The sequence below is a fragment of the Perognathus longimembris genome, chromosome 8 (genome assembly GCF_023159225.1).
Source record: "Perognathus longimembris pacificus isolate PPM17 chromosome 8, ASM2315922v1, whole genome shotgun sequence".
Lineage (NCBI taxonomy): Eukaryota > Metazoa > Chordata > Mammalia > Rodentia > Heteromyidae > Perognathus > Perognathus longimembris.
The window spans coordinates 48258731-48277493 of NC_063168.1; the positions used below are offsets into that span (position 1 = coordinate 48258731).

Sequence of the window (18763 nt, forward strand, 5' to 3'; positions counted from 1 at the left end):
AGGTAGCTTTTCTGCTCCTCACCACCTTTGTAGTTGTGTCAACTTCCTATCCTCATGTGCATGAGGTCTCTCTGAATTTATTCTGTGGCATATACTTTCTTTTACTTTGTTTGTTTTGTTAGTCATAGGGCTTGAACTCAGGGCCTGGGAGCTGTCTCTGAGCTTTTTCACTCAAAACTAGTACCCTACCACTATGAGCCACAGCACCACTTCTGGTTTTCTGGTGCATGATGGGAGATTTTTCTGCCTGGGCTGGCTTCAAACCACAATCCTCAGATCTCAGCCTCCTCGGTGAGCCACCAGCACCTGGCTTACTTTTAAATTAATGTTCACAGCTTTTTTTGGGTGGTGCTAGGGTTTGAACTCAGTGCCTTGTACTTGCAAAGCAGATATTCTACCATTTGAGCCATACCTCCAGCCCATGCAATTCTTAATACTTTGAAGTACCAGCCACAAAAGGATTCAGAATCACTGCTCTAGACTCTGGTACCAACTTAGTTGTTAGCAATATATATTATCACTTTTATTTAACTCAGGAAATTTGTAGTAACAGAGTAAAATTTTCCTTTTTGCCAGTTCTGGGCCTTGGACTCAGTCAGGGCCTGAGCACTGTCCCTGGCTTCTTTTTGCTCAAGGCTAGCACTCTGCCACTTGAGCTACAGTGCCACTTCTGGCCATTTTCTATATATGTAGTGCAGGGGAATCGAACCCAGGGCTTCATGTATACAAGGCAAGCACTCTTGCCACTAGGCCATATTCCCAGCCCCAGGACAATTTTTTTAAAAAATAAAAAAGGAGAAAATATATTGATTGCTATGCTACAACAAACTCTAAAAAACAATACAAAGGAGATCATTTCTCCCGATGGCTTCTGCTTCTCTCAAATCTGCCAAGATGAGGTGAAATCTGGTAGAGTGGCTATATTTCTTCTATGGAATTTCATCACTAAGTTTGTCACCCTTAAAGCTTTGAAACATACATATTAAAAATTAAACCATTTATTTTCAGATGTCACAAACCTTGAAAATTCTATGTGAAAAAAAACCTGTATTTGAATTACTACCTCTGAGATTAAGTCCTAGAATGAATATTAAAAAGTTATGTAGAGAGGCTGAGGATATGGCCTAGTGGCAAGAATGCTTGCCTCGTATACATGAGGCCCTGGGTTCAATTCCCCAGCACCACATATACAGAAAACGGCCAGAAGTGGCACTGTGGCTCAAGTCGCAGAGTGCTAGCCTTGAGCAAAAAGAAGCCAGGGACAGTGCTCAGGCCCTGAGTCCAAGCTCCAGGACTGGCCAAAAAAAAAAAAAAGATTAAAAAGAAGTTATGTAGAAGGACAACTGCTGCTCATCAGTATTTCTGGGGATAGCATGATATTAAGAGGTAAAGAAACGAAGAATCCTGTTATGAAGCATAGCACAGTACATAGAAATGACTATTTCAGAGCTCACTGTTCCTATAGTCAAGATCATGGTACTATGGGGGAACTGAAACGACTGCTCCTTAAATTAACTTACTAACCTCGGATGCTGGTAGCAGCCAGTTGGAGAAATAGAGATTATTTAAAATCATGTTCTTGCTTCAAAAGTAAGGTATGCGGGAGAAGGAAAGACATACAGATAGTGAACAAGAACAGCCCAAACAAAAAAAGGTCAACTAATGGTCAGATAAATTAACAATAAAGCTAGTTATAAAACAGAATTTTACCCTTTTAATATATTCCTAAATCTTTAATTTGTTATATATACACATTATGTGAGCTCATTCCTACCTATTATTTATACTGTAAAATTACTGCAAATGCTTAAGAAATGAAAGAAACTTACCCCATCACTTTCTGTATTTGGATTCAGTCTACTATAAACAGCTTCGATAACACTGCGCCTAAAAAAAAAAAAGCTTTAGTCTTATTAAAGTATGAAAAAAAATTTAAGCTCTTATTTCTAATAATACTTCATCTTGACACTGAAAGAATCAAACTCAATCTCCAAGAAAGTTTCCACATTTCACTCAGAATTTGACCTTGCACAATTTGTTTATTCTTTGTTACTAGCAAGATGACTTTCATCCCCAAAGGCTGTTTTTGTTTTTTAAAAAAATCTAAATTTTAAAGTTCTTCTCTAAGGAACATTGTCTCAGTCTCTAGATAACTGTTATACTTTCATTTGTTTTCTTACCAAAAATTATTTAATTACTATTTTTATAAATCAAGTCATAATTAGCTTTGTATGGTGTACTTACTTGCCAGCAAGACCTCCCCCAGGAGGTAAATTTGGGATATTTTCTGCAGACAAAATGCGCATGACATGGGCAAGATCAGGCATTCCTTCCTCACCAGACTTCTCCATAATTTCTGTAAGTTTTTTTGAAAAGTTCCTTAATTAATGTTGACAGATAATCCAGTATTTTTTAAGTGAAACAAGAGGCACTACTCAGTAGTACCAACTTTAAAATGCAAAGGAAAAAAACAACTACTAACTACAAACTTCAGTTATTTGCATCAAATATTAACTGGAGTATTATTCACAAAAACATAAACAAGACTAATTTCAAACAATAACGGGATGGTGAAAAAACTGGCATAGCCATGGAGAGACATGATAAATAATCACTAAAAATGAACCCTATGTATATAGTAACTGCTACATGGAAAAGTTTTTATCTAATTTTATGTAAAAATTATATAAAAGCTATTAATTTCATAATTACAAGAAAACAAAAGTAATGATTTAGAGGCTATAAAGTTTAGAAAGAGGGTTTGGGTGCTGGTGGCTCATGTCTGTAATCTGAGCTTCTTAGGAGGCTGAGATCTGGGGACCAGGGTTCAAAAGCCAGCCTGGGCAGTGAAGTCCATGAGACTCTGGTCTGCAATTAATCACAAAAAGAAAAAAGAAAAGCTGGAAGTGGTGCTGTAGCTCAGTAGGCAGAGCACTAGATTTGAGCAAAAGGAGTTTGGGGACAGTGCCCAGGCCCAGGGTTCAAGGCTAAGAACCAGCAAACAGGGAGAGGGAGTAGGGAGGGGAAGGAGGAGAGAGAAAAGGGGGGGAGGAGGAGGAGGAGATTTTAAAAAATCACTTCATTTCTGTAGGTTCTTGTTTTTATTTTGTTGTGCTTCTGTTTCTGATATCTGAACTCAAGGCATTGTCCCTGAGGTTTTCTGCTCAAGGCTAAAGGCTCTACACTTAAGCCACAGTTCCACTTGCAGATATTCCCCCCTTGGTTAATTAGAGATCAGAGTTTCATCAACTTTCTTGCCTGGGCTGGCTTGGAACTGTGATCCTCAGATCTGGGCCTCTTGAGTAGCTAGGATTACAGGTGTGCGCCATCAGTGCCTGGTTTCTATAGGGTTGGGTTTGTTTGTTGGTAGAGTGCTAGCTCCACTAGTCACATCTCTACTTCTGGTTTTTGAGTGGTTAACTGGAGATAATAGGCTCCTGGGGAGTTTTCTGCCCATGTTGGCTTTGAACTGCCATCTTTGGATATCAGTCTCCTGAGTAACTAGGAATACAGGCAGGATTACAGAGCCACAAGTGCCGGCTCTATAGTTTTTATTTTTTTTGCCAGTCCTGGGGTTTGAACTTGGGGCCTGGACACTGTCCCTGAGTTTCTTTTGCTCAAAGCTAGCACTCTACCACTTGAGCCACAGCACCACTTCTGGCCTTTTCTGTTTATGTGGTACTGAGGAATTGAGGGCTTCATTCATGCTAGGCAAGCATTATACTACTAAGCCACATCAGCCCTCCTATTGCGTTCTGATAGCCTAAATAGTTGTATAAGAATTTAAAATGAAATAAATTAAAAAGTACTTGTTAATACTTAGAACAAAAAAATGTTCCATTCTATATAGTTTATGAAAACCAAATTTTAAGCATATTTGAACAATGGGAAGATAAATACCTAAAAATCAAAATCAAACAATGGCAACTTACTACTTGGAGATAGGACAGGGTAGGGTGGGGAGATTAGCTCTTGCTATATAATACAGTCTGGGTACAAATTCCAAATCCCCTTGCCACCATAACAAGTGGCAATTTTTTTTTTACTGGTAAGACAACAATAAAGGAGCAGCCCTTAAGAAACAAAATTCAAACCTTTATCATACCTCACAATGACCCTGGCTTTGACGGTAGTTACTTTCTACTCTGCCCAACTCCCTCACCTCCAAAGGTTCTAATCAAAGACTTCTGTGAGCTTCATGGCTCAGGTTCAGCCTCCTGGGAGGTGGGAAGGGGAATTTAAATGTGAGACCCCAACCAAAAAATAACTAAGGAAAGAAGACTAGAGTGTGTGGCTCAAGTGGCAGAGCGCCTACCTAGCAAGTGTAGGCCCTGAATTCAAATCCAGTATGAGAGGTTTGAGAGGGAAGGAAAGAAGGGAGGGAGGGAAGGAAGAGGAAAGGGAGGAAAGAGGAGGGAGGGTCAGACATAAGCACTCCTCTCCAGCTATGTTTTGTATGTACTTTGTACTCTTCCATATGTACTTTTCATATCAGTCCAATCAACCCCTTTGTGTAATCATATCCCACGCCGGTTTCAACTTCAACTGGTTTGTCTCTTTATCAAATCCTTTTTGATCCAATCCCAGAGTAGGTACATTGCTCTGTAAGCCCATTTGCAAGATGTTTGCTTTGATTGTGCTACTACTGAAGGGTGACTGGGTCATGAGGACCCAGACCATTTTATTTCAATGAATCAATCTATAGCTGAATGGGCTAGTAGAAGGTGGTGCCTAGTTGGGGTTAATAGACTAGGAATGTGCCCTTGAAAAGTATATCTGTTTGTGTGTACAGGGGAGAGGATGTGCATGTGCATACACACACATGCATACTCTTAACAGTTCATTATGAGGACAGCAGTCTTTTACACCATCTTTCTATCTCTAATATTGTCTTATCTCAGACTCAAAGCAATGGAGACAGCTGGCCAAGGACTGAAATCTCTGGAACTGTGAGCAAAAATACACCTTTCTTCCTTTACATTGTTTCTATTAGGTATGGTCACAGTGATGAAAACTAAAACAGACTGTGCTCCACAAAAATAAGATAGTAAGACTGCAATTTTTCTTAGACTTGTACCTCTGTAAGCACAAGGTTTCTCAACCTTGGAATTGCTGGCATTTTGGACAATATTCTGATGAGAATGTCTTGTACACTGTTCAAAGATATAAGGCAGCCTTTCACCTCCATTCACCAGACACCATATCACTTCTTCAGGAAACATCAACATCATCTATAAATATTACCACATGACATCTAGAGACAAAATCTCCCCCAAATGAGAACCACTACAGTCTGGTACATTACCAACCCTTTTTCACACCCTCAGTGTCATCCCAGTTCCATTCAATAGCACCACCTGCTATGCATTCATGCATGGATTCTAATTGGCATTTCATCACATCCTTTCTTGTCCCCTCTCCACACAGCAAATGGGTGAAATCCTTTGAAAACCAGTAAAACCAAGTAAGTTTGAGATTAAAGGTTTCCAATAAATTCCCATCGCAATTTGACAGTTACTTAAGTCACATAATGAATATATTTCTTTTTGGACAATGTCACCCCTTCTCTTGCTCTCTCTCAGTTTCTTCCCCATGTCCCCACTCACAGGTTGTATGGTTCATTTTCAACATAATGTCTTGTGAGTACCAGTGCTGCATTTGTTCACCTTTTTCCCTCCATTTCTGTGCCCCTCCCAATCCTCCCAACAAAGACGACAAGAAGAAAACAAACAGCAACAAAGAAAAAAAAAAAACCCTTTTGTTTCCATGTCCCTGAAGTTCATTTTGATAAATATTATTTTATATGATCAGATGCACATAGACATAGTCCTTTCTGTTCCTCTCCTAAGAATAGCCTCCTCCTTTGGTCTCTGTGTGTGAATGCCGAGAGCCCCATATAATTATCATATTCCAGTGTATACATGTGTATCTGAATTAGGGAAGGAAAGAGGAATAACAAAATGGTGAGACAAAGAACAAAGGTCGAACTAATGCAACAGTGATACTCGCAAGACAGTATGTTGGAAATTAACTGTACAGACTTGGGAAGATGGGGGGGAAGTGGGATAAATGGCGGTAACAAGTTTGACAAGAAATATACTCACTACCTTATGTACGTAACTGTAGCCCCTCTGTATATCACCTTGACAAAAATTTAAAAAATAATAGATCTAGCTCCCGTATTTGAGAGTGTACAATACGTGCCATTTGTTTCTCTGAGTTAATGTCTAGCTGCCTCTCAATCTTCTTCCACTTTCCATTCTCAGGCAGTGTTGCTCTCTGGCTGGTATGCTCTGTATGTTCTTCTTCAGATATCTGACCTCAAGATATCTGTCCTACTTTCAGAAATCTGTCCTTCCTCATTGTGACTTTCTAAGCAACATTTCTTTTTTTTTTTTTGGCCAGTGCTGGGGCTTGCACTCAGGGCCTGAGCACTGTCCCTGGCTTCTTTTTTTGCTCAAGGCTAGCACTCTGCCACTTGAGCCACAGCGCCACTTCTGGCCGTTTTCTGTACATGTGGTGCTGGGGAATTGAACCCAGGGCCTCATGTACACAAGGCAAGCACTCTTGCCACTATGCCATATCCCCAGCCCCTCTAATCAACATTTCTTGTTACTTTCTGGATTTGTCCTTTACTGGATTATAAACTCCATAATGTTGTCTAGGTTTTTATGGTAACCTTGGTGACACATGAACTCAACAAACACTGAGTAAATGAATAAAGGTTAAAAAACATTCACTTAGTAATCAACTTAAATGCTTGTTAATTGTTAAATGTTTATTCAAGGTTAAATTCCTTGTTTATTTAACACTATATTCTCCCATTTTCCCCTTCTCACTGAAGACACATACACCAGCAGTAAAGCACTTGGTTTATGTGTGAAATCCTGGGTTTGATTCCCAGCCTGCAAAACAAAGATGACATACATAGCCTTGCTCAACACTCCAGAATGCTTTTACTTCAAAAAACTTAGGTGCTGGGAATATGGCCTAGTGGTAAAGTGCTCACCTCGTATACATGAAGCCCTGGGTTCGATTCCTTGGCACCACATGTATAGAAAAGGCCAGAAGTGGCACTGTGGCTCAAGTGGTAGAGTGCTAGCCTTGAGCAAAAAGAAGCCAGGGACAGTGCTCAAGCCCTGAGTTCAAGCCCCAGGACTGGCAAAAAAACAAAACAAAACATAAAAAATTTAGTGTCAGATTGCATGATTTAAAATTCTAATAGAAATATGGTGTTCTTACAATGCAAATTGATTTGCAGTAGCTGCATGTCAAGGATTTTATAGTCTTCTGACTGAAGGATTACAATCAAGTATTAGTTTACTTGGAAGTTTATGACATTACATATTTGCCATTTCTCCCATATAACATATACTTTGCAAAGTTACAGACTATATAAGAGAAAATTATTATTAGCTATCTATATTGGCCTGAGATGCTTTTGAGAAACTAAAATTAAGCTGTTATAGAAGTTAATAAAGACATAATCTGCTGAAGACTTATATGCTAGGTATCATGCTAACTGCTTAAATATCTTATTTTTCTGCTTTGATCAACATTTTATCAGGATGGCGTTCTGACTAGGCCAACATTGGGCTTCCTTCTCAGTCCTTGAAGAATATGGCCTAATGAACAATGATGAATACAGTCATATAGTTTCTACAAATGCGTAACAGAACAATGAAGCTTGTTGAGATTTTTTTAAGAAGGGGATAGGAGGGAAAGGCAAAGTGACAGAGGGGGTGAGGTGAGGCTGATTAGGATGCACTATATACATGTTTGGAAATATCCAAATGAAGCCCCCTTTATACCACAATGTGTGTTAATAAAAAATACAGTTTGAGCAAGAAAATTAAGTCAGGGAAAAAAAATCACCCACCCTTGTAATCTACTTGGATTTTATCATCGTAACTGGCTTTCAGCAATATATTGCTATACTGTCAGTTTAGCCACAAACTCTTCATCCTTGATGTTTCCCCCTAGTAATTTTTTATAAACTGACCACTACCCTGTTCTTGGTCATAAAAGTTCTTTTCTTTAACCATCACTTATAACAATCTCTCTAGTTAATGGTTCTGATCGTCAGTATGCAACAAAGAAATTGGAATTTAGAAAGGTTAGGCAAATTGGACACGATCACCTAACCAATCACCAAACAGGTAAGCTCTTCCCAAAATAAAACACTACTTCTTTCTTCTTTTTTTTTTTCTGGCCAATCCTTGGGTTAGAAGTGTGTGCTGTCCCTAAGCTTCTTTTGCTCAAGGCAAGTGCTCTACCACTTTGAATGGCAGGTCCACTTCTGGCTTTTTTGGTAGTTTTTGTGGAGATTCGAGTCTCACAGACTTTCTTGCCCAGGCTGGCTTTGAACACTGATCCCCAGATCTCAGCCTCCTAAGTAGCTAGGATTACAGGTGAGCCACCAGTGCCTGGCTCTTATTTCTTTCTTGAATAACAAAGTAAGACATTAAGAACACTCCTCCTGCCTTCTGATAAATTTTAGCTATCAATCCACCACCTTAATATGCTAATATTATTGACAACATCCACAACCCATTTGTCTTAGTATTATCAAAAAGAATTTGTATCCCTTGTATGGTCTTCAAAGTATTCCAAATATGCTTCTCATTTTTCCATCACTCCCAAAAGCAGGACTCACTGAGACATATAAACAACACTAATTTAGAAGAAACTACAGGCTAGACGAGCAAAGTATTACACACTTGTTTAGGGGATTTATGCATATACTTACAAAACTAGAAAAAATTAATCACCTCTCCTCAAATTCAAATACCTTGGTGTACAAGATAGTAAACTTTAGGCAAACAGACATGAGTTTTACAATTTTGTTCTCAAGTAATTGTTCCTAAGAAAATCCTTTCTTTATGAATTAAAAAAATGACAACAACAGCAACAACAAAAAACCCTTTCTTACCTTCAACCCTTGATTCCAAGTGCTTATCCAATTCTGAATCTCTTTTCACTGCTTCATCTGAGACCTTAGGAGCATTTGGAAAGCAAACTAATACAATACTCATGTTATCTCGACTCCCCTGTAAAGAAAGAAAAAATATATTTCTATAGTCTTACCAAATTTCTATTACTTCCAAGTAGTTACTTTTAAAAATTACAGTTTAATCCTCTAGAATGTATGTATTCAACACAATCATTTTTATCCCAAAGTAACATGTAAAAAACCAACTAAAGAAACAAAATGTCTAGGTATGGGTAGGTCTATAGTTACTTTCGAGCTTTAATTCTAACTATTCTTAATGATTTTACAGCCTTAGAAATGAGCATCTCTGCATTCCTATTGAATCTTCTAAACTTTTTCACTCAAGGTTATATATTCCTAAGAATGGCTTAACATCACAACTCTACTGAACTTAACATAGCTTGGCAGGACACCTAAGAAGTTTGAAACTGTCTGTGACAGTGGGATCAGTCTGAGACAGTCTGAATCAGTGGAATACAACTAAATGGCTGACACTTAGGCTTATAAGCAGGTAACTTTTCTTTTTTTTTTGAGACTAGGCTCAGGCTGATCTTGAATTCAAAATCTTTCTGCCTTAGTCTAAGTGTTGGGATTACAAGGCATGTATCACTAAGCTCAGAGGTCATGTGGTAAATTTAAAAGAAAATCTATCGGATCATACCATTTTATAGAATCACAAATAGTTCCAGTATCTTTAGAGAACTGAAATGGTTAATTTAAATATAAATTTTACTAATATCATTTAATCATAGTCTTACAAATTATATTAAAAAGGAAACTACTGCCACGATTATGAACAATATATGTCTCCTACTATTAGTCTATAGACATATTACTCTTTTCCTTAGAACAGATCAAATTGTTGTTAAAATAATACTTTTTTTTAAAGACAGTTTTGCTATATGGCCAGGCTGGCCCTAAACTTTGTGATTCTCTTGCCTTTATGTCTCAAGATTTGAATAACTGGCATGTGCCACCACAGGCAGTAAATAATGATGCTTTAAAAAGTAAACAAATGGAAATAGTAAATTATTTTGTCTGACAGTGAAGTTTGCCAACACAAGTGAAAGATTATAGACTTTCAGTCATTATGGCAAGAATCTAGGCTGCAATGCTTAGGTCAGACTTGTCACTTTCCCAGAATCCACATAAGATGGCCAAAATGATAGGCAGGATTTGAAGAATTTACACTTCACTTTCAAAATTAGCGAACAAGGTTTAAAACAGTGAAAGCCAGATGTTTACAAGATTTTTAAAAAGTAATTCACTCTACAGACTCTCTAGCCTTTTTCTGAAATATACATCATGAGCATATGAACCAATTTCTTGATATCTGGAAAGTCAGAATTTCTACATAGGCCAAAGTAATAAAATCCAAATAAATGTTTATAACTTGCTATTACAAATACTGTACATGGAAATTGAGACATGTCTTGAGTGGCAGATTACTTGCCATCAAGGATGAGGCCCTGCATTCAAAGCCCAAGCACCACCACCACCCAAAAGCAAACAAGATTCATCAAATAAATATGAAGGTCAAGCAGACATTTCAAAACCTAAAATATTTAAACCTATATATAAGTAAATGGAGTGAATAACTAATATATTTAGAAATCTAATGTTCTCTAACCAGTTCCTACTTTTTTTGCATTGTTTAGCAATTGCTAATCAATATGCTGTCTATAAATTTCGATTTGATTTCTCTAAATTATAGAATATAAAATTATCATTTGGAAAATGAAGTGAAAGGTTGTTTCAAGAAGTTAATGACCCTCCAAAGGTATTTAAAGGATATAATTTACAAGTCGGGAGGAGCCGATGACTCATGCCTGTAACCCTAGCTACTCAGGAGGCTGAGATCTGAGGATCATAGCTTGAAGTCAGCCTGGTCAGGAAAGTCCATGAAATTCTTATCTCCAGTTAAGCACCAAAGAAGAGAAAAGTTGAGCTGAGGGTCAAGTGGTACAGGGCTAATCTTGAGAAGGAAGAAAACAAAAACAAAAAAACAAAAGCTCAGGGACAGCATCCAGGCCCTGAGTTCAAGTTCCAGGATCGACATACACACAAAAGACATATTTACAACTACACCTCCTCCACATGTGCCTCATTTCAATGTTGTAATTTCTGTGTAAAGATGACACAAAGTTTTGATACAGCAGCTGACAGATAATAACTTTTTTATGCCTTTTCAGTTTTCTGGAGACAAATACTCCTTGCATAATCGGTATAACTTTTTTTATTACATCTATATTTGTTAAAAGAAAAAAAAATTCAGTTTAGATATCTAAAATAATTATCTAGATATCTAGAAACTGATTATAAGTACCTTTCTTGGGAGAAGGATGGTTACTAGGGTCTGAATTCGGAGCCTTGTGCTTGCTACTACTTGATTCTATTACTTAATTTGTACTCCCTAGCTCTTTTAGCTTTATGCTTTTTATGCCAGGACAAGCCTAGACCACAATCCTATTTATACCTCTCTAGTAGCTGAAATGACAGACACATACTACTACACCCAGATTTTTATTGGTTGAGATGGGGGTATGCTGTGGTAGCTGTTCTCAAACTACAATCCTCCACCTCTGCCTATCAAGTATAGTTATGATTCCAGATATGAACCACTATGTTTGGCTTCTTTTTACTTACTTGAATAGCACAGTAGTAATACACTTAGAAATTTGAACATTAAGAACTACTAGATAGCAATGAGTCCAAGAAGCCAATGACTAATCCATAAATAAAGGTATCTAAACTAAATCAGTTTGAAACCAATAGCTTTAAAGATGAAACTGCAAGGATGAAAGAAGTATCCAGGAGCACATCTTCACAAAGTACATGTAATAACTGGGACCAGAATCTAAAGATTTGTAAAAATATATGCGATGTAAACTAATATCTTTAAATCCATTTTTTAAACTAACACTCAAAATAGTGATATACTTCAGCTCAAACACCAGCCAGGCTAAAGGAACAGACCTATCTATAACCATCTACAAAAAGATGTAAGCTTATGACTAAATCCTTTCAGGAATTGCTTCCACCATTACCCTATACTTGAATTTAATCATCTATATAAATGTACGTCTGCCTTATAACCATCAACAGAACTAAAATTTACTGAGGTCTATAAACCAGAAAATGTTCTGTCACTGTGAAAGTTTTATTCTCAGTGATTCATGAAGATACTATCATTTTCTTTTCAGAAAGATTTAAAAAGAAAGAAAACAGCTGGGTGCCAGTGGTTCACACCTGCCATCCTACTCAGAAGGCTTACATATGAGGATCCTGGTTTGAAGCCAGCCTTGGCAGAAAAGTCTGTGAAACTCTTATCTCCAATTAACCACCAGAAGACCAGAAGTAGAGCTGTGACTCAAAGTTGTAAAGTGCTAGCCTTGAGCACAAAAGCTCAGAGACAGAGTACAGGCCCTGAGTTTGAGCCCCACAACCTAAAATTTAAAAAAGGCTTCACCCAAATTCAGGCAGTGGCTTAGCATAGCTACAACCCAGCTGGCTGGCTTCAAGCCTATGTCCTATTTTTTTCCCCCTAAGCCTATGCTCTTAACACTAAACCCAAACAGTGCACCTAGAAGGTAGGCCCAAGGTTCCACTGTGCTACTTCTGTATAAAGAATTTCCCTTAAACACAAAGCACAGCTATTTCCATAATGCGTTCACTAGCTATTTATCTATTTTTAAATAAAGAGAAGTAACAATACTCAACATCTATGGACATCCCCAAAATTTGTTTGATATTCACAAGTTTAACATTAGTTAATATTTATATTCTTTTAATGACATTGTAGTTTTACAAGGCTCAAGTCTGGGGAGTTACTGTGATAAAAGCAAGTCCTTGTAAAAAAAAGTGTCAGTGTCAGTGTGATACAAGAAATGAAGGGGGCAATAGTCAATTGATTCCAAAGTTTGAGAAGTTGCTCAGTGTGCACAGTAATACACATCTTATTAGCAAGCAACTATGGATTTTATTTATTTTTATTTTTTTATTTGCTCAAGGTTACCAATCTACCATTTAAGCCACAGCGCCACTTCTGGCTTTTTCCATATATGCGGTGCTGAGGAATTGAACCCAGGGCTTCATGTATAGGAGGAAAGCACTTTACCAGTAGGCCATATTCCCAGTCCCTATTTTTAAATTTTTGACACAGGGTCTTTCTATATAGCCCAGGCTGGCCTTGAAGTCCCAATCTCCCTACCTCAATCTAAGTACTACGATTATAAGTGTGCATTGCCGTAGTGTAAGTGTATCCACACTCTTCCCCCAGGCATTAAAGAAGTTTGAACTCAGAGCCCTGTGTTTACTAGGTAGGCATTCTTCTTGAGCTACGGGCCCAGCACTTTTTTGCTCTGCTATTTTTCTAATAGTTTTCTCACATTTATGTCTGGGCCTGTCTAGACATGATGCTCCTACTTACTCCTTACTTATTCCTACTGGCATAGCTCAAGCACATGCTGCTACACTCAACTTTTATTGACTTAAGATGGAATCTCACCAACTTTTTACCCAGAGTGGCCTCAAGCTATGATCTCAGCCTCCCAAGTACAAGCTACGATATTTTGTCCTGTTTTGTTTTGTCTAAAGAATGATTTTAACCAATCTTTAAAAAATGTATACATTATTTGGTTAGGATATATAGAATTAAGAACTTTAGATATAAATTTAGGCCATAAAGCTGTGAAAAAATTACTCAGATACTACGGCAATATGACCAAGAAATGAAAATCTCTACACTAAACCACAATTCTTTACATATACTAAACACTTACAATCAGTCCTTCTTTCCTCCATATCTCCAAATAGCCTAACACACCCCACTCTAATATGATCTATATCCACTTCTGCATTATTTATAGTCATGTTCTCTGAAAAGTAGAAAGGAAAAAATACTGCATTTATAATTGTTATTGAGGATATACAAGTACATTTCCTATGTCTGTGAATAATCTAGAATGACAGTGCCTTTGTAAGGTGTCTCAATCAGAACTTATTGCATTACATTATTTTTCAGTTGTAGGGCTTGAACTCGGGGTCTAGGCCCTGTCCCTGAGCTCTTTTGCTAAAGGCTAGTCTCTACCACTTTGAGCCACAGTGCCACTTCCGGTTTTCTAGCAGTTTGTTGGAGATAAGGGTCTCACAGACTTTCCTGACCAGGTTGGCTTTGAACCATGATCCTCATATCTCAGCCTCCTGAGTAGTTAGGATTACTGGCATGAGCCACCAGTGCCCATCTAACACAGGGCTTTTAAATCAGAGCTTTGCACTAGCATGCTCAGCTGGTGCTCTCTCTCTGAGTCGTGCCTCTAGTGTGGCTTTTCACTGGTTATTTTGGAGATAGGAATCTCATAGACTGTTCTATCTTGGCTAGCTTTCAACCAAGTTCATCAGGACCTCAATCTGAGTTGCTAGATTACAGGGATGAGCCACCCATGCCCATCTAAGGAATACTACTGACTTTTTTGGTACAAACAAAATAAAGCAGATGGTAAGGCAACATATGGATGATGATTAATTTCTGTAAAATGGGGAAAGAACTATTTTTATAGTTAAACATTTAAGGGTGATGGGGCTGGGAATATGGCTTAGCGGTAGAGTGCTTGCCTAGCATGCACAAAGCCCTGGGTTCGATTCCTCAGCACCACATAAACGAAAAAGCAGGAAGTGGGGCTGTGGCTCAAGCAGTAGAGTGCTAGCCTTGAGCAAAAAGAGGCCAGGGACAGTGCTCAAGCCCTGAGTTCAAGCCCAAGGACTGGCAAAAAAAATTAAGGTTCTGTGCTATTGAGTGCTGAGATCACAGACTTACATAATCATGGCTAATCTTATGTTTTTATCTTTTGTTAATATTAAAACACCGTACCGAGCACAAATGTTCACACCTATAATCCTAGCTACTCAGAAGGACAAGACCTGAGAACTGCTGTAAGAATTCAGTCCAGGCAGATGCTTACCTTCAATAAACTAACAAAAAGTCAGAAGTAGAGCTATGACTCAAGCGGTAGAGCATCAGCCTTGGGCAAAAAAAGCCAAAGAAGAGCAACAGGACCTGATGAGTTCAAGTCCCAATTTGAAAGAGAGAGAGAAAGAGAGAGAGAGAGAGAGAGAGAGAGAGAGAGAGAGAGAGAGAGAGAGAGAGAGAGAGAGAGAGAGAGAGAGAGAGACACAGAGAGAAACAAAGAACCTGAGCAGTCCCTGTTTTCTGTGGATTTAAAATTTTATATCTAGGGGCTGGGAATATGGCTTAGTGGTGGAGTGCTTGTCTAGCATGCATCAAGCCCTGGGTTCGATTCCTCACAGCACCACATAAACAGAAGAAGCAGGAAGCAGCACTGGGGCTCAAGTGGTAGAGTGCTAGCCTTGAGCAAAAGAAGCTGAAGGCAGTGCTCAGACCCTGAGTTCAGGCCCCAGGACTGGCCAAAAAAAAAAAAATTACATCTAATCTTTCATATTAAATTCCAAGCAGCCATATTCTATCATATAGTAGAGCTAACCTCTGGTTCTACAATACCATCAAGTAGAATGACAAAATTTAGGAGCTAAAAAAACAGAAATGGAGATTCCTTAAAATCCCTTCAGTAATTTTACGGATTTAAGAGAAACTCATAAGCCTCTGTTACCTTTTCAGCTAAGTTACCCAAAATTGATTCCAATTTGAATACTGCTTTATTTAAATGAACTACAATTACCAGCTTTCACAAAAACTGAATGGATTGCTTGCCCCAAGCTCTCATGTGCCACTATCATTCCTCATTTCTGAGATTTTAGACTAGGTCTAACACCAGCAACATTTAATCACCTTAAACTGATGAAAGTTACCAGGTAAAGATCAGCATCAATCTAAAGGTTACTCACAGTTCCAACAATTAGTATACTTTCCAGGGGTGGAGAACCCTTCAGGAAGTACAAGACCAGACAAATCATTTGCTACATCATGGAATAGCAATGTGTGCTTCTCATTGGCTGCCAGCAGCTCATTTGCCTGTACTGACAATTTTTGTGTTTGGTTTCCTGAACTGATCATTTCATATGGCACTATTTTTTAATAGTGTTGTGAATATCTAAGTGGTCCTCAGCAGATAAAAAGGTTATCTATCATTTATTCTTTCAAGGATGGGAAAGTCTGGACCAAGGCTAAACATGTTACAGAAAATTAAAAATATAGCTATTGGGGCTGGGAATATGGCTTAATGGCAAGAGTGCTCGAATACATGAAGCCCTGGGTTCGATTTCCCAGCACCACATATACAGAAAATGGCCAGAAGTGGCACTGTGGCTCAAATGGCAGAGTGCTAGCCTTGAGCAAAAAGAAGCCAGGAACAGTGCTCAGGCCCTGAGTCCAAGGCCCAGGACTGGCAAAAAATAAAATAAAATAAAAAAATATATATGTATATATATGTATGTATATATATGTATATGTATATATGTGTATATATCTATGAAAAATGTAGCTCAATACTTTCTCAAAGATATTTTTCTACTATAAGAAAAAGTAGGCAGTTAAATAGCAAGTATAATGAGTCTAATTTTTCTTTTTTTAATGGGGGTACTAGTAGGGCCTCACAGGCACTCTATCATGTGACAGCCATGCTCCTAGCCCTATGCATCTTATTGTTTATAAAAATATGCACACTTGCTGAGCAGTGTCTCATGCCAGTAATTCCAGATACTTAGCAGGTAAAGATCATGAGGCTCTCAGTCTGAGGCCAGTAAAAGTTAGCAAGATCCCAATCTCAATAAACAAGTTGGGTAGGGTGGTACAAGGTTGTAATCTCAGCTACTCCAAGGCATAGGTTAAGTGGATTGCAGCCTGAGGCTGGCCATCATAAAGCACTCCAATTTTAGGTTGGTTTTTGCATAGGTACTGCCAAACACCTACTTGAAATAAATATTTTAAAGACATTCTGGAGAACAACAGCCATTCATCTATTGTTCTATAGTATTTGTACTATTATATCAAGAGTCATAGAAAATTATTAAAAATTCCAAAGGAATTTTTTATAGGATTACATAAGCGTTTGGATTTTAATCAGTGACAACATCTATGAAACCAATTTTGCTAACTTCTACAAAAATGAGATACTGTCCACCAAATCGTATTAGTTATACGAAAATTCCATTTAAAAATTTATTGATATGAAAATTTTTTCAGACAATGCCAGAAGAATCAGAACTAAATTTTAATTAAGCTTGGCTTCTAGTATATGTTGGATGCTATATATTATACTGTACTATGTACTATATATATACTATATACTTTTGATCTAAAAAAAATCAAGAGCTCTCTTAGTTTACGTAGTAAGCCATTACATACATATTACGCTACTACCAAATTATGCATAGGATGCCCAGTTCCAATACCAAGAATTTGAATCAAGTCACAATTCTGAATAGATGCCTCTGCCATAGCAACAAGCCACAGAATAATCAAATGACATGTTTCCATTGTACTGAAGTTAATATTCAAATTAGAAGACCAGGGCAGATAGAAGTAGTGAAAAGAATAAGTAGTTTTCTTTTTGATGAAGAAAGCCATTTAAAAGTATAGTTTAAAATTTGTTTGCTTAAATTTACTTACCGTGCCTTTTCAAGATAAAGTAATTGTAACAGAAAAGCTTACATACCTTATGTAAACAAGTGTCCACTACCCAATTGCACACACTTTCCAGGTCATCAGACACCTCAAGCCTAGATTTAACAAATTCACAGAGCTCCTCATTACTCATAACATCCCAGATCCCATCACAAGCCAAGATGATAAATTCATCCTCTTCTCTTAAAATTTCATAAACCTCAGGCTCTGGAGAAACAAGTTGCTCTGTTGGGCCTTTGCCATCAACACACTTGTAATCATAGTCCCCCAGAGCACGAGACACTGCTAATGAACCATTAACACGTTGTATCATTACGCTGCCTCCTGCATTTTGGATTCGCTCCTTTTCTCTTGGATTACAAGGTTTGTGATCCTGTGTAGAAAAGCAGACTTGTCCATTCCTATACAGAACAGCACGTGAATCACCACAGTTGATAAAGTAGATATGTGTAGGTGAAATCATTACTCCCACAGCAGTTGAACCACTTCTGTCCATCCCGTTTCTGAGATCTGAAAAGTTACGCATGTATTCATCAATTTTCAAAAAGCCAGTTCTGATACCATTCTTGACATTTTCTACTGAAGGCTCCTGAGCAGATCCCGTTTTGCCTGCTGCCTGAAAGTCTTCATTAGTAGTGATATGTTCTAACAAATGTGTTGAGCAATAATTTGCCACTCGAGATCCAGCATGACCATCATAAACTGCAAAAAACGACCAGTCTTCCAAGCCATGAGGAATACCTACAACAGCTGTGTGTGCATCTTCCATTTCCACTCTCCATCCTTGCATACTGCTCAGGCCATAACGTAAACCATTCCCAGCACCATGAGCATTATGTTTGTCAGTTTTGGGTTTATCCAAAAATGCACCCATGTTTAGTAATGAACCTGGAAGGGAAAAAAATTATAGGTGTTAAGTGTTTAAATTTCTTAGATAACTTGTCCACAGTATTCTACTTGTTCTCAAGCAACTCCTATCTTAAGTGTTTTTCAGTATTATCCCACTTTACTAGAATTAAAAAGCAAAACAAAAAAGAATTCTCCCTCTACTTCTAAAACAGTTACAATCAATCAGACCAATCAAATCAGAGTTTCTGGGGGATGTAGTATAGATATTAGTACTTTTTTTTTTTTGGTCCCAGTCCTGGGGGTTAAACTCAAGTCCCTAAACT

At 37.9% G+C, this 18763-nt stretch overlaps 1 protein-coding gene across 4 annotated transcripts in view; it reads right to left on the minus strand.

Moving 5' to 3' along the window:
• Positions 1-18763, minus strand: part of Ppm1b (protein phosphatase, Mg2+/Mn2+ dependent 1B) — a 71325-nt gene that overhangs the window by 19041 nt on the left and 33521 nt on the right. For 3 of the 4 annotated variants that reach the window (XM_048353009.1, XM_048353010.1, XM_048353008.1), the window contains exons 2-5: positions 17623-18479; positions 8933-9050; positions 2245-2356; positions 1830-1887 (exon numbers count right to left, since the gene is read on the minus strand). In XM_048353009.1, the coding sequence (XP_048208966.1) occupies positions 1830-1887; positions 2245-2356; positions 8933-9050; positions 17623-18465 (1131 nt within the window). In that variant the 5' untranslated portion in view covers positions 18466-18479. The remainder of the gene's footprint in view (positions 1-1829; positions 1888-2244; positions 2357-8932; positions 9051-17622; positions 18480-18763) is intronic. The other variant, XM_048353011.1, reaches the window with a different exon arrangement.